This window comes from Acipenser ruthenus, chromosome 3, assembly GCF_902713425.1.
Source record: "Acipenser ruthenus chromosome 3, fAciRut3.2 maternal haplotype, whole genome shotgun sequence".
Classification (NCBI taxonomy): Eukaryota; Metazoa; Chordata; class Actinopteri; order Acipenseriformes; family Acipenseridae; genus Acipenser; species Acipenser ruthenus.
Window position 1 is genome coordinate 90,026,058 of NC_081191.1, and position 14,919 is coordinate 90,040,976.

A 14,919-nucleotide genomic window follows, 5' to 3' on the forward strand; every position below is an offset into this window, starting at 1 on the left:
CACAGTTAGCTCTTTGTTTAATCGAAAAATATGCACGGCCCCTGATTGTATGTTCCTGCCCCCCCCCCCCCCCAATGGCTGGGAGTGAAGGTTATTTCATTTGGTCTTTGGGGATCAGCAATCTATCTAATACATTTTCTGAATTATTTCAGATTGAGCTGAGCTGAACATGAGAACAAAGCTCTGCTTCCAGAACAGAGAGGCTGACAACTCCCAACTGGGAAGATTTACTCAGAGATTTAATAGCAGAAACACTGGAGAAAATTGCAAGCCTTTCTTGTTTGTAAAATTAAACATATATTGCTACATATAAACTTGAAATAATTGTGTGATGGTTAAGCTGCTCCTGAATAACATAGTAATACAACTATAGCAATGTTAAAAAAAAAAGTCAAGCTTTAAAAAAACAATCCTGGGGCACCGTGTATTTACACTTCACAAAGATGCTGATTTGTTTTTTAACACCATTTGTGCCCCCAGGCCAATTTAATCGGCACATTTCCTGCTTGTCAAGTGCTCAGGCCATAATTCATCAACCAATTTCTCTAACTGGCTCTGAGAAACCCAAATTGAAACCAGTGGACAAACCTTCCAGGGGTGACCTATTCCTTCACCTAAAATGCTCCAACACACCTATTCTCATAAGTATAATACAGGGCACTTTTTACTCAGTTGTTACTTGCATGATATAAAGTGAAAACAGTTATCACTTGTACTGGTAGGTTTTTTTTTCCCTCATATATCAATGATAAAAATAGGACTCCATTCCACAGCACTTTAGCCATTCGATTTTTCTAAGAGCCTAATAAGTCATACCCTAGTTAAATTACACAAAATGTAGAGGTCAAAGGCTCTGGTGTGTGCCTAATTAGCTTACAGAAGCATAGAAAGACTGAATTTGTATGCAGTGTCTAATTTTTAACTGCAAGGTTTGTTTAGTAGCTGGAGTAATCATAATGTAAACCAGATTATTTTAAATATTATTGATGCATATGTTGAGGTTTCCAGGTTCAAAATTCAGTTGTTTCCCAAAATGACCTAATGGTATCACACTGCCTGTCTTAGAATTATTATTCATACTGTATGAGAACTTCCATGCTGAGATGCAGCAGGGGTAGTGCATGAGTCTTTCCATACCAGTGGCCTTTCTCTCTGACTGTGTTAGACAGCCCATAGATATACTGAGACCTGATGATATACTTCCCTTAGATTTCAACCTGTGAAGCGTTATAGTCTGCTAGGAGTTAAGATACTTGAGAGTAAAATCAATTGTACATTTTTCCCACGTAGCTGAAACAAACCTAGTGATGCAGGTGTGAATCATACTGCCGCTTTATGCTGGCTAAACATATTTAGCAAGTCATTTACAAGCAAAATAAATAGGTTGTTTCAGATCCAATACATATCACCTTCTACAGTTGCACTACAAACTCGCTGAAGCTTTAAGTGCTTTCTTGATAATTATCTTCCCATCTCTCCTCATTGTGTTCTATATGCTGAAGCTGGTTATCTTTTCAACCCCCCGGACGTCCAAATTGCATTTGCAAGCACTGTAACCTAATAGAGGAAAGGTGCCCTTTGTTGTTATACCAAAAAAAAAACTCATTAGCCTACAATTCTAGTCTTTTGGGCTATTCTTTTTATCCAAACATTGACAGATCCAAGAGTCGCTGGCATATGAATTGTCAAAAGGGAATTTCCTGCAAGGTGCACTTGATACATTTTCTTTAGAAACTGCTTCAAATAAATTACCATTCAAAAAATCTAATTCATCTTTATCTATGTGTGTGTGTTCCACAGAGGAAAATTAAGATTGAAGAAATGTTGGCAATACACATAACATAAGATTAACTGTTGTTATTCTGTTTCATCCATGCACTGTAAGATCACTTAAATTGACTCCAATTGCTTCCAATAACAAATACAAACAGAAGCAAAGGTAACTCCATAAATACCAAAAATGCTACCATCAGCACACATTTTCACAGAGACATCGACTGGAAAAAAATAATAATAATAAATAAAAAAGTCTTGTGTTATAGTTCACCCAGGTGGTACCAAGGTCCCTGGCTGGGCAAACAGACAAAACCATCCCATGTAAACCTTAAAGAGGATTAATCCTTAAGGACCACTGTAATGAGACCTTAAAAGGCTCAACAGCAGCAGTCTGTGATTGAGGAAGCGGCAGTCTGCTCCCAGAAGTCTCCTCTAGCTGAGCTACATCAAAGCGAGCTGGGAGCAGATAGCAGGATTCTGCAGGAATCCCTTATCTCAGTGCTAGCGGATGCTTCTCTGATTGTCTTGAACTGCCACCTGTCCCAGGCATCTTTGAAGGCAATGCTAAGCCTGTGATGGATCTGACCTCCTTGAGCTCAGACTCTTTTATGTCTTTCTTCATTTTCTGGTCTGTTACATTTTCCCTCTCTTGTGCCGCACGCTCAGGGAGCTGTGATACAGCAAGATGCTTTACACTCACAATGGAAGACAACCCATACTCCAAAGAACATTTAATTATGAACATTCTTCAGCTGCTTCTTGTGTTCTAATAAATCCAGGAGTGGTGGATGGCAGGGGTGCTAATCCTGTAGTAATCCGGGGGAATTCGGATCACACCAGAAGCAGCAAATCAAATTTAACAAAAGCTTGCATGAAATAAGCAAATCTATTCAAAAGAATGCCTCATAATTGAATAGACCAAATAATAATACTAAAAAATAGCAATTTTGTAAACCCCTTCTATCCACTGCCTCTTTATTTTTAATTAGACGCCACACATTTTTAGCAACGAAAGGCTGTAGTATACCTTAAATATGAATCTTTAATGATGTGAAAGTAAAATGTTTTAAATTTAAATAAAACAATCACTCACACACCTACAAACCATCTTATTTCGATAGCCCATCCTTTAATAAGGAATATGAATTTGCCTGATGCTTTCATACATGGTGATTGAAAAGTAAAGTCTAATTTTGCATCTGTGAGTAAAATATTTTCTGGTTTTAAAAAAAGGGAGAAGATGGAAAAAAGTCTTTCCAACAGCCTGCAGCATGCCCCTGGCATTTAGAATTAATGCAGCTTTCTTTTCTTTTTTTTAGACAAACTTAAGGTAGCCCTAATTATCTAAAACAATTCCACCAAGATCAACTTTTATTGGTGAAAATGTTTTTGAAGTGCAGATGTATCATTAAAAAATATAGCTTGCCACTGCTGTTTAAATTTGAGTTAAATGTGGCTGTGAGACAGAGGCTAAGTTAAAGTAACGCTGACATGAAATTAGGTGGAGGGACTCACCTTACATGTTGTTTTTCAATTTTAAATACATTTTAAAGGCTCTCCCAAATACATAACAGCTGTCATGAATCCCTTTCATACATTTTCAATAAACATGAGAAAATGCTTCTGGATGAAAAAAGTAATTGACAAAAACAATCGTACCACCAGGGTTACATTTGGTTGTATTTTATCGTTTGGTAGAATAAGTCCTTTGATGAAAAGCACAAGTCTTTGAAGTACTGGTCTGGTACAGGGTGTCAAAAACATAGTACTTTACACCTTTCAAAAGTTGTTAAATCACACAACTTTGACTCTTCAACGACAAGAAGAGAAGCACAAATTGCTCTGCACGATTCATGCTTTTGGCTTTTATTAGGCCAGTTCCTGGCACCGAGATACTCAAGCTTGTTTTCTGAGTGGGCCTAATTAAATTCCTTTTACCCTAAACACCAACCCTCGCAGCTCTGCAAGGGAACACGTCTCCCAGCAAATCATTTATTTCACCCAGCTGTTAAGAATCTGTTAGAGTTGGAAAACCACAACTGAAGGCATTTGGTAGGATAAACAGAAAGCACACGTTTTCCAAAATTCTGGTTCTAGGATTAAACACGCTTCAATCTGCCCTCCTTCAAGAACAGAAATCCTACAATGATCTAACCTTTTACAAACAAAAAGCGGGACAATCTATCATAATGTCTTGATTTTGCAACATAGATGCCTGTCATATAAAACAATACATTTGTATTTCAATATTACGCTGACTGAAGAAGGGCTGTGTTTATCTTTTGATGATTTGATTTTCTATAAAAGTTTATGGATACACACTGATCCGCAGGGCTTATTTTGGAAAGGGAATTTCACAACAGTCAAATATTTGCAAGTGATAATTACCACGTTAGGTTATGAGATGAAGAGCCAGGAGCTGAACATAAGCTGAAAAAGTTAAAAACCCAACTGTATAAATGGGTAATTGTATGTAAAAATAATGTGATATCTGTATAATGTGAAATAATGTATAATGTGATATCTTGTAACAATTGTAAGTCGCCCTGGATAAGGGCGTCTGTTAATAAATAAATAATAATAATAACTCACAGGGGGACTAGTATGCCTTTTTGCATGATTAGGTCTCCCCTCTTTGTTGCCCTGCTATTGTTGTATTCACCAACTGGTCTGCAACAGTTAAACAGCAATTGGTGGTGGTTTCTAATGATAATGAGATGAAAACTTCAAGTATATGTCATTGGGGGCCATTATACCAAAGCCCACTAATGCCCAATAATGACAGTTGAGACCACCTGACTCATGTTGCCTGTGATCGGAGTTGTACTTGTGCACTACAGAAATATAGAAAGAATACAATTTTGGGAGAAAAGTGGTAGTTAATTGATGTAATAAGCTGTTTATAAAACACTGGACTTTCCATTAATTTATACAAATTATTAATTTGTGCTTTGTGTGCGCTAATGATGTGATTAACTAAAAAAAAGAAAAAAAACATACCAGGGGCACTAAAACGGTAAAGGCATGGGATTTTTCATAGTTGTTAAAAAAGAGTCTTTTGCCTGCTGTATTTAACTCCACTTATTACAGTAGGTTTACAGCTTGCAAACTGTTTTTTTAAAGCACTTGTCTAAGCTAACAATGTTTGATAGTTGCTGAAGTTTTGAAAACATGTTCCTCTACAATTACCTCTAACCGAAGCAAGAGCCAAACAAATTATTTCACCATTGATAGTAGTTTAAACACAGCTGCCTTTGTCTATATAAATGATATACAAACAATAGTTTTAAAAGATCCAACTCTTACATGCCCAAATGTTAGTCAGCTGAAGGAAACCGGCAGAGCAATGAAATATTTCATTCAGCAAGTTTAGTGATGAAGAAAAGACCCGCAGATTATAATGGCTAATCAAAATAGCCGACTGGTAACAACATGCACCCAGCTACCTCCAGACCCTAATTTCTTCCTACACCTCCACCTGACCTCTCCGCTCCGCCTGCACTAGAAGACTGGCTGTACCTCCGCTACGCTCCCCTGCCTCCAGAGCCCGCTCCTTCTCCACCCTCGCCCCACAGTGGTGGAAAGACCTTCCTACGGATGTCAGGACTGCCCAGTCCCTGACCACCTTCCGGCGCCTCCTTAAGACAACACCTGTAGAACTCAACTCTCCCTCTGGACCATATAGGTTAATGCACTTTAACTTGCACTTATCTGCTCCCTATTTTACTGTATTTAATCCTGTCTGTAGTATGTTGTATTTTCACCTGCACTCATAGCTAACCCTGATGTAGCTATCAACACTGTTATCTCTTATGCTCTTGAACTGCCCCGATATCAAATCGTACTGTGTTTTGTATTTGCTCTTATTAGGACTGAAGTCACTGTATTTTGTATCTTGCTCTTAATTGTACTGTAATTCTTGATTTGTATGTTTTGTAAACAACTGTAAGTCACCCTGGGTAAGGGCGTCTGCTAATAAATAAATAATAATAATAATAATAATAATAATAATAATAATAATAATAATAATAACAACATGTAGTATAAGCACCAAACAGGCTACTTGAAAAGACATAAATATCTGATTTGAAATCCAAGATCCAAATCTAGACACTACAGTAACAGGTGATTCATAGTATTGGTATTTTTGCTTGCAAATTATTATATATTTTTTTATATTTTCTTTTGTAGATCTGTGTTCATCAGGGCTTTTAGTTTTTATACCATCAAATCAAAATAAAAAAAATAACGTAGATGCTTTATTTCTTGTACTATCAGAGCACAGTTACCAACATTCCCCTGCGAATACAAAATAAACCATTGTATCTGACGTTCGTTCACTGTTTATGCCATTTTTTTATGGGAGGGAGTTTTATCTTGGCTAAAATGTAAAATAAGAAAATCTATTTATACCATACTAACATGTAACACTTGACACAATGTTAATAAAATACTAAGTAGTGTAGTTTTTGTTCACCAAAAATTTGCCTTCACACTTCCAAGCTTTTTCGCAAATTAATTTGGTTACATTTTAAACAATGCCAGGGGTAAAAAATGTAAAATAAAATGTACATGTTTTTTTTAATTCAAGGGGTATATAAACACACACACACACACACACACACACATATATACAATAAAATAAAACAGTATTGTAAGGGCTAGCATGCTGTCTCTAAAGAAGTGCTACATCACAAAGACGACAGCCAGGTGCTAATGGCTCCAGGTGTTGGCATATTAGCTACAGTAAACACTGACAGCAGAGAATAAAGAATTGCCCCAGTCACAGCTCTAATAGTGTTCTTTGCAAGCGCTGCAGTATGGCAGGGTTCACACCTGTGACAGATTTAGGAGGTGAAGCAAAGGGTTGCGAGGTCAAAGTGGCATTTGCTAGTGTAAAGGTCACGCTCATTGTGCCGCAGGTTTTCAGTATCTGGCACCACTGCTGCATCAAGGCAGTGTGGGGATTTAAAAGTGCTGTCAATGCAAGTTTTGTTTTACAAAGCAATTAAATTCAGTGTCTCTTCTCTTCACATAGTTCTAATGTACTCAATGTATTTAATACACATATTATATAAAAAGGGGGTTTGTATTGTCAGAATTTGGATCCACATAGATTTTTTGAGCAAACAGTGCCCAAGAAAAATGGTGTCTGACTGTGGGTTTAATTGGCAATTTAATTTAATTGTCTTTGGAGAGTTCTACATTTCTTTTTAAATGAGTAAACATTATTGAGCCGTGACTTATAAAACACTGAGATAAAACAAAACTAAACTATTGTTTTAAACACTTTCTGCAATTCATTTGGATATAACTTTTCTGTTTAAAAAAAAAATTATAGCTCATTTTGTCTTTTTTGATTTTTCCAAATGTAATGTTTCTTCAGCTATTACACTAACTGCACTACCTCTAGCAGATCCAATCACTTTTTTGGCGCTGCTGGGAGAGGAGAGGGAATTAGCCACTGCCTGAACTAATAACCAATATCTAGTCCTAATAAGCAGCTGGCAGCATGTGGGTCAGTGAAGGATCTTCATTCATTTACCAGGTTTGCCCATAAAAGGCAACTGCTGACCCCATTACTAAGGAGAGAAAGCCTCTGTCATAATTCAGCCTGAAACGATGGAGCACCAGGGTCCAAACGTGTAACTTTTTGATGCAAAAAAAACCCCATATGTGCACAAGCGTGTGCAGCTACAAGCCTGAATCTTACCTGTGCTGCTTATTGTTTCCCTGCCAAATCACATTTGCTGATTAGCAAAAGATTAAAAATAAAACTCTAACTCATGTCTGAGGTTAGAGATTTTCTTGCGCCAATTACGACTTTGAAGACAAAAATCATTGCACGCTTCCACTGCATTCACTTCACGATAGACATTGCCATGGCCAAAAGGCCAAGAGTTGAAAATTCAGAGCCGAGAGGTTCTGTACTGAATTCCATTTCACCCACTGACTTGCTATATGACCCTTGGGCAAGTCACTTCACCTCATTGTGCCTCTGTACCACTGAGCTGTAAAACTGGATACCCTACAGTAAATTAGATGTGGCAGCTTGGTTGGGTTATATTGGGAAGATAATTGACAATAATGCTCTGGTTCCAAGATTGCTTCTTAAGGTTGGCGTAACAATTTCATTTAGTAACTACTCGATAAAGGGACCCTGAATCAAGGCCACTAGAACAAATGTTCAACCCCTGCAAAAAAAAAAAAAAATGAAAGGATTTTTGTTGTTGTTACTATCTAGTGCTGGTCTTCATTTATTTGCAAGATTAAAAACTCCATCAGCAAGATAATTAAGGTAAAACTAAACAAGTACTCATTTTATACAAAGGCAAGAAACAATAGCTTCCTTTCCTTTCCTGTTTCTCTTTCACCAGTCATACTGCTTCTAGGGAGAAAAAAAATAATTGTAGAGCACTTTGATGTGAACCCTGATGGGGGAACATTCCCATTTGCTGCCAGACAGCTAATGAAGGACTTAAATGAGCTGGGTTTTTTTTTGTTCATACTAACTTTGCCGAAAAACTGTTCACTAATCAGCTGTCTTCAGAAATCATTCATCTGGCTAATGACCCTTTACCTTCAAATTGTAAACATTCTGTATAACCTACAACCCCCCTGGGTTCCAGCCCTCCATATTTACAGTAGGCCTCTCCTCCACGGACAGTAATTCAAAACTCATTGTTCTGTTTGGTGTGAGAACTGCCGGCAGCCAGATTTTCCCAGCTTGTGCAATTGAAGAAATATTATACTTTTGTATATTAGTCGAATTACAGGACCAACAGATGTTTTTCTTAAATCAAATTAAGGTCAGGAGAGTGGAAATAGTGGGATATTTTTGCAAATAAATTAGTAAATCCTGCAATTAATTAAGCATATCATTAGCAAGATTTGCAGGTATCACCATCCAATTATACTGTTCTTTCTTTCTTTCTTTCTTTCTTTCTTTCTTTCTTTCTTTCTTTCTTTCTTTCTTTCTTTCATCTCTCCAGGTAAGTCATATGAGGAGAAGCATATCAGTTACAGGATTCAATAAAAGTATAAAGATAATTCAGTCAGCCATCAAATTCAAAAATCAAGTTAAAGACAAGTGACAAGTGGTTAAAGGAAGTCCATTATCACTCTCTTTAAAAACTGAAAAAAACAAACCGTGTGTCTTGTTCCAAGAGGAAGGTAGTTCCAAGAACTTGAAGCCAAAAACGCAACAAACATTCAGCCATAATTAGATCTAACTTCAGGATTGTGTAGAGGGCTTAAGCATACACCCCGTTTTATATCACTGCCGAGAAAAAATAAACTTGATAACTTGAGGCCTGTCAACTCCTTTTTCAATACCTTATTTTTGCCAATTCGGCCAATTCATCTTCTTTTTTTGATGCAATGTTGAGCATTCCAGAGGCATCTCTATTATGCAACTACATTATGCTGTGATTCAAAGTAAGCCTGGGGAAGCTACAGTATTCATGTTTTTATACATTTGCTTGTTTGGATGTAATTTTTTCTGTGGAATCTTGTGAGGCCTGCTAAACTTCAAGTAGCTAAGTCTGTAACCCTTAGTCTGAGCTGCATGTCACTTCTTGTGTCACTAGGCTATAACATATATTTAAAACATTTGTATATTAGGGCTGGAACAAATATTGAAATATTGTTTGTAATGTATTCAGAGACAAAAATGAGCTTGTTCATATTTGGTGCATTAGGTACTGCAGAAATGTACGGAAAAGTTTAAGGTAATTTGATGTAGTACTGGGTTAAATGAGATCAACTACTTACGGTAATGGTGATCCATATAACCATTTCTTGGGTCCATTGCGAATAGCGTCCCGCGGTAAGGGACCGAGTGTTCGGCCAGGTGGGAATGGGATCCATGGATCTCCTTTTTCACCAGAGAGGCTCTCTCCTCAGCGGATGTTGAGGGCTCCTCACTGATTTTTCCAAGACCTTGTCCTCCTGAGTGCGGCTGCATTGAGATTGCGTTTCTTCTTTCTCTCTGATAAGGCTGTCCAGGACTTTCATCCTCTGAAAGACAGTAAGTAAAATCATTTTAAATCTCCAAGAACACAGCCTAAAAATCAGGCTTCTATTCCACTACAAAAACAAATGTAAAATACCTTATATTACTGCAGTCACAGAACTCATTAAGGCTGTTACAATAGGTTAGGGCACAACATGTAATCACTGTGTGTAATTGTAATGTTAATGTGTGATCAGTGAATTGTAATGTCTTTATATGCTCTGGACCCTCATCAACTGTTTTGATGAAGTGTATCCATATTCATTAGTGTTCCACTTTGGTCAATAATTCCTTGTGTAATCTTAGCATGCAACACACTTCCTACACAGATGGTGATTCTTAGAAAATATCAATCACATTTTTTTTCTTTTTTTGTCCATGACTAAATATTTTACACTATATTTTGTCATTTTGAGTTTGAGATGGCAATAACAGTCTTTTAGAGCAAACTGATATCAGTAGGTCTCTGTTAGAAGAAGGGAGTCCAAGTCCAAATGAAAAACCTGATGGTCTTTGAACCTTTTCAAGCAAACGAGTAGAAAGCAAAACACTTTTAAGGGCTGTCCACATTGCAGGGGTTTGAAACTATTCATGCAATTATTCTGAGTTCTCCAGAGCATTAACCACGGCACAACACAGGGGCAAGCAAGCTGTCCCGTCTTGTTCTGTTCAATAAGTTTTTAGTAAATGCAGGCAAGGTCTGAAACCAGGCCAAATTACTGACAGAAAGGCGCTGCCTGCCATGGCAACAAGTGTGACTCCATAGCAAATATGTAAGCAAACAACTCAGTCATCAGCAGCATCTGCCAGTGAACTCAAACAGACAAACAGAAGACAACTGTTATTGCACTGGATTTGGGCAAAAGCCAGCTACAGGGTCAGGAGACATAGTCAATTCACAAAAAAAAACTTCAGACAGGATTCAGCACTGCTATTGTTTTACAGCACTTCAGTGGGTAGGCATGAAAGGCATGCTTTCTTACCCTAAAACATGTTTTTAAACTGACTGATTTAGGGAATCTGAGGTGAATTCCCAACTGCACTGTTCATTCCTACTTAATATGCATATTCATAACTGCAATATTTAAAAAATGTGTAATGCACCACCAACACAGGCTTTAGAAAATGAGTGCCCCATCTAAGTTTTTACTTGACATGATTTTTTGGTTCAAGAACACAGCCTTGTATAATTCTCAACCCACGTAACCCTTGATTAACATGTGAACAATCAGCACTACCACAACATGAAACACCCTAACAATTCTTTGATATTGAATGTGCAAAAGAAAATAAAAATACTTTATTTTTTTTTTAAAAGCTTTTTCATCCAGGTGCATACATTATTTCCAGAGCAGACCATGCTTTTAAAATGAAACGCATGTTAAAGACAGTATATCTTATGCCCAAACTTCATTATCTATGCAGAGCTCTTCTAATCTGCTAACAGAAGATAATCCTTGGTGCTAAACCCAAACCACTGTTTTGCTCATAAAAAAGAGACTCTAGATTCTTCAGTAATACTTACAGCTAACTCCAATAGACCCACCGACTCAGCCCCTGAAAGTTGTGCTTGAGTTTTACCAAGCCATGTGGTCTCTCATGTGAGCAAGCAGTGTGTTTCTTTCTTAGGACCCTGGCCCCTCTGCCTTACCCTTCCTCTTCTCCTCCCTCTCTTGCTCTCTCTCTCCCTCTCCCTCACCCATTCAAATATTCACAAGTGGCTGGAACCCTGCTAAGTTTGCCGAGCTCATTCATATTCTTCCCCACGTTCCTTTCAGCGAACTTACTCTGTATTCAGGCAGCTCATTCTAGCTGAGGGGGTCAAGCGGCTAATCATTAAATCAAACTCATGTCACACCATCACAATCAGCCTTTACAGAGAGGAGGGTTTATTATTTCAGTTTATGCAAAATAAATGGTTTTACAAATACTCCCCAAGCAGGGTCAACAGCAGCTTGAATTGCAAAGCAAACTTATCTGGACTATCGACTAAACCAAGAGTGCTCTTTTATTGACTTTAGCAAGTGCTCATCCTAAGGCACTGCCACAGGTAGGATTTCTAGGGGGGCTAATCTAGCTGTTCTTCTCTGAATTAGTGACTGTAGAGATGCTGCACAAAGCTCTTTTCAGTGTGGTTTGTAGCTCTTCAAAACTCCAGTCCCCGGATCATTCCTACTGGGCAAACTCACACCACTGTCTAACAGCAGGAGGGGCGGTGGGAGGGGGCTAAATTGAATAGTTGGGTTTATGAAATCATTTCAGAACAAAGTGTCATTGATAAGTCAATAATAAATCTATATATACACAACTGTCTATTTTTTTAAATACACGGTTGACAGTAACTAATTTGCCCTCACTCCCAACCCCCAACCCCAACAAGCCTCTGTTTTCCATGGCTGCGCTGGACAGGCTCAGTTCATAGGTCTATTCACCCTCACACAAAGACTCTAGCTAAGACCCCTATGGACCAACTGAAACATGCTCAAAAACTGGGCTCTCTATAGTGATTGAATTTCTTAACATCTTTTCAAAAAGCAGTAAATGCCTTGAGGCTAAAGGAAGAAGCAGGCTAATGGTGAATTGGGAGTACTGAACACATTTCAGAGCCCTTTCCTCCTTGCTTTTGAGGTTGAAAGCAAGCTCTTGCCTTTCAAGTTTCAAAGTCCTTTTTTTCCTCCTGCAGTGTCACAGAAGGATTTGAAAAGAAGGTAATTGTGCTCTCAGTCTCCCTGATCAGAGCTTACGTCCTAGTTCTGGTATTTCAGAATCTTTCTTGCAGTATAATAGTGCTCCATGCTTTAACCAGTGCACTCTTCCAATTGCTCATTAGATGAGTCGTAAATGAGGATCATGTCAGGGGCACAGATGTAAAGCAAGATTTCGGTAAAATCAGTTTACCTAGCAAACAATTCTTCAGGAAGAAAAAACACTATAGAAAATGTAAAAGAGATACTGCAAAACTACTGTACCTCAAGGGCATAAAATGAAATGTATGTAGTACCTTTATTGCTGCTCCACGTGCACTTAAGCATCCAACTTATTCAGACATATAACACAAACAAAACCTTTGATACATGAAAAACAGTCTCCTAAACTCAATAATCTTCAATCACAGAGACCCGTGTTTTAAATTTAATGGAAAGGTGTCTCTAAAATCCTATTTCAGAGTCACAATGCACTGACAAAATGGGTCCCAGATATGGTGTATTATATTAGATGTTTTAATTGGGGTACAGTAATCCTGGATGACCGACACCAAATTGCTTAAATGGAAATTTTGATTTATGAAACTGTTTAAACTTGTTGCTAAATAACTGATGTATTAAAACATTGTGAATGAGGCATTATGTATCACATGAGCAAAATGGCTCTTCTTTCCATGAGTAAATCTCATTCACATGTGTTCAATCACTTGGTAAAAACTGCTCACACAAAAAACATGAAACAAATTCTACATGGAAGCCATCGCAGAGCAAAGTATATTATGGTTTATAATGGGTTGCAGAAAACACTGGACATACATTTTCAGCATGTACTGTATGCAATATAAGAACTATGAACAAAATTCATTTTTAAAGCCTGATATAGGTCACTGAAGCACGTTTTGTTCATACTGCAACAACTTTTTACTTTTTTTATGTATTTTTGAAGGGGTGAAAAGTGATAAGCAACAACAGGGGTGTAGTTAGGTTGGAATGGGCCCCAGTGCAGAATTTTAAAATGGGCCCCCCTCCCCTCCCACATTCACCTAAAAGTTGTTTTGTTATTCCAAAACTAGATGTCTCCTCAACGGTCAGTAGTAGATTTTTTATTTGACATCCTCATAAAATTCTGCATTTTTTATAGCTAACTTAGAAAGAGTTATTATTATAATTGTGTATTTCTTTTTGGGCGCTCACAGCTTACATATATAAAATAAAAATCATTCCACATCAAAAAACATTATCATTGGAAACAGCTACTTAATGCCTTATTGTGGATATACTGGGTTTTAATTTCTCATTAACGGTTGAGAAACTACAAGGGCTGTAACACAAAGTGGTCATATGCACGCCCATATATAGTCATTTTAATACAGCACTATAGGGTTAAAACCAGAGTTACTAGTGGTAGGGTACTTGGCGGTGTGCTAGCTAGTGTAAAGGTGCTGGACAGTCCTTTAACTCGTTTGTCATTATTCGTTAGGCCTGCTGTTTTATTTTATTTTGAGTATCTTGAACAGAAATATTTAAAAATGTTCACATATTATTTGTCCCTTTTGAAGTGCTCGTGGGCCCCAAAGGCTAGTGGGCCCTGGAGCAGCTGCACCACCTGCATTTGTGATAGCTACACCCCTGCGCAACAATATTTTACTGTAAACTCTTCCACTTTTTCATGTATATAAATAATCCTTATCTTGAAATATGTATGTATGAAGCTTTCATTGTTTGCCCTTTCTGCTATATACATCTTAGTTATTATTGAACTTGTACTGAGTTGTAATTCAGCAAACATGACCTGCCTATGAAAGACAAGCTTAAGCACACACAGGTTTTATAAACATACAAGAAACAGACACAGTAGAGCTTGTTTGCTCAGACCCACTTGAGAAGTGCGAGGGTCAACCTTGACAATCTTTTAATAACGTGTGAGAACTGCACTTCTCACCAAACGTTTAAGCATCTGTTTAGTCATGTATTAAAGAGATTAAAACATGCTTGTGAAAAAGTAACATGTTGATCAGGACACAGGGTGCATATACTGTATAGTAGGAGTCAAAAAAGGCATTTTATCATTTTCAGCCTGTTAGGCATCTTGTTAAACATTCTGCTGTACTGTTTGTTCAAACACACATTTCAGAGAAACTATTATTTCAAAAGCATTTACAAGTCAAACTCTAGACAACTAGCAGCATTTGCTCATTTGAAATTGAAATATAATGGGGGTTATTTTCAAAGGAGATCCGCTGAAGGATCGCATTATTTAGACTTTTTTTTCTGCACCCGTTTTACACAGAGAATTGTGAGGGTCTGGAACCAACTCCCCGATAATGTTGTTGAAGCTGACACCCTGGGATCCTTCAAGAAGCTGCTTGATGAGATTCTGGGATCAATAAGCTACTAACAACCAAACGAGCAAGATGGGCTGAA

General features: G+C 37.6%; 1 protein-coding gene across 3 annotated transcripts in view; it reads right to left on the reverse strand.

The window, feature by feature from the left end:
* Positions 1-14,919, reverse strand: part of LOC117435530 (transcriptional activator GLI3-like) — a 123,650-nt gene that overhangs the window by 68,264 nt on the left and 40,467 nt on the right. For 2 of the 3 annotated variants that reach the window (XM_059018740.1, XM_059018739.1), the window contains one exon: positions 9,550-9,795. In XM_059018740.1, the coding sequence (XP_058874723.1) occupies positions 9,550-9,795 (246 nt within the window). Of the gene's footprint in view, positions 1-9,549; positions 9,796-11,315; positions 11,450-14,919 lie in introns of those variants that run through there. The other variant, XM_059018741.1, reaches the window with a different exon arrangement.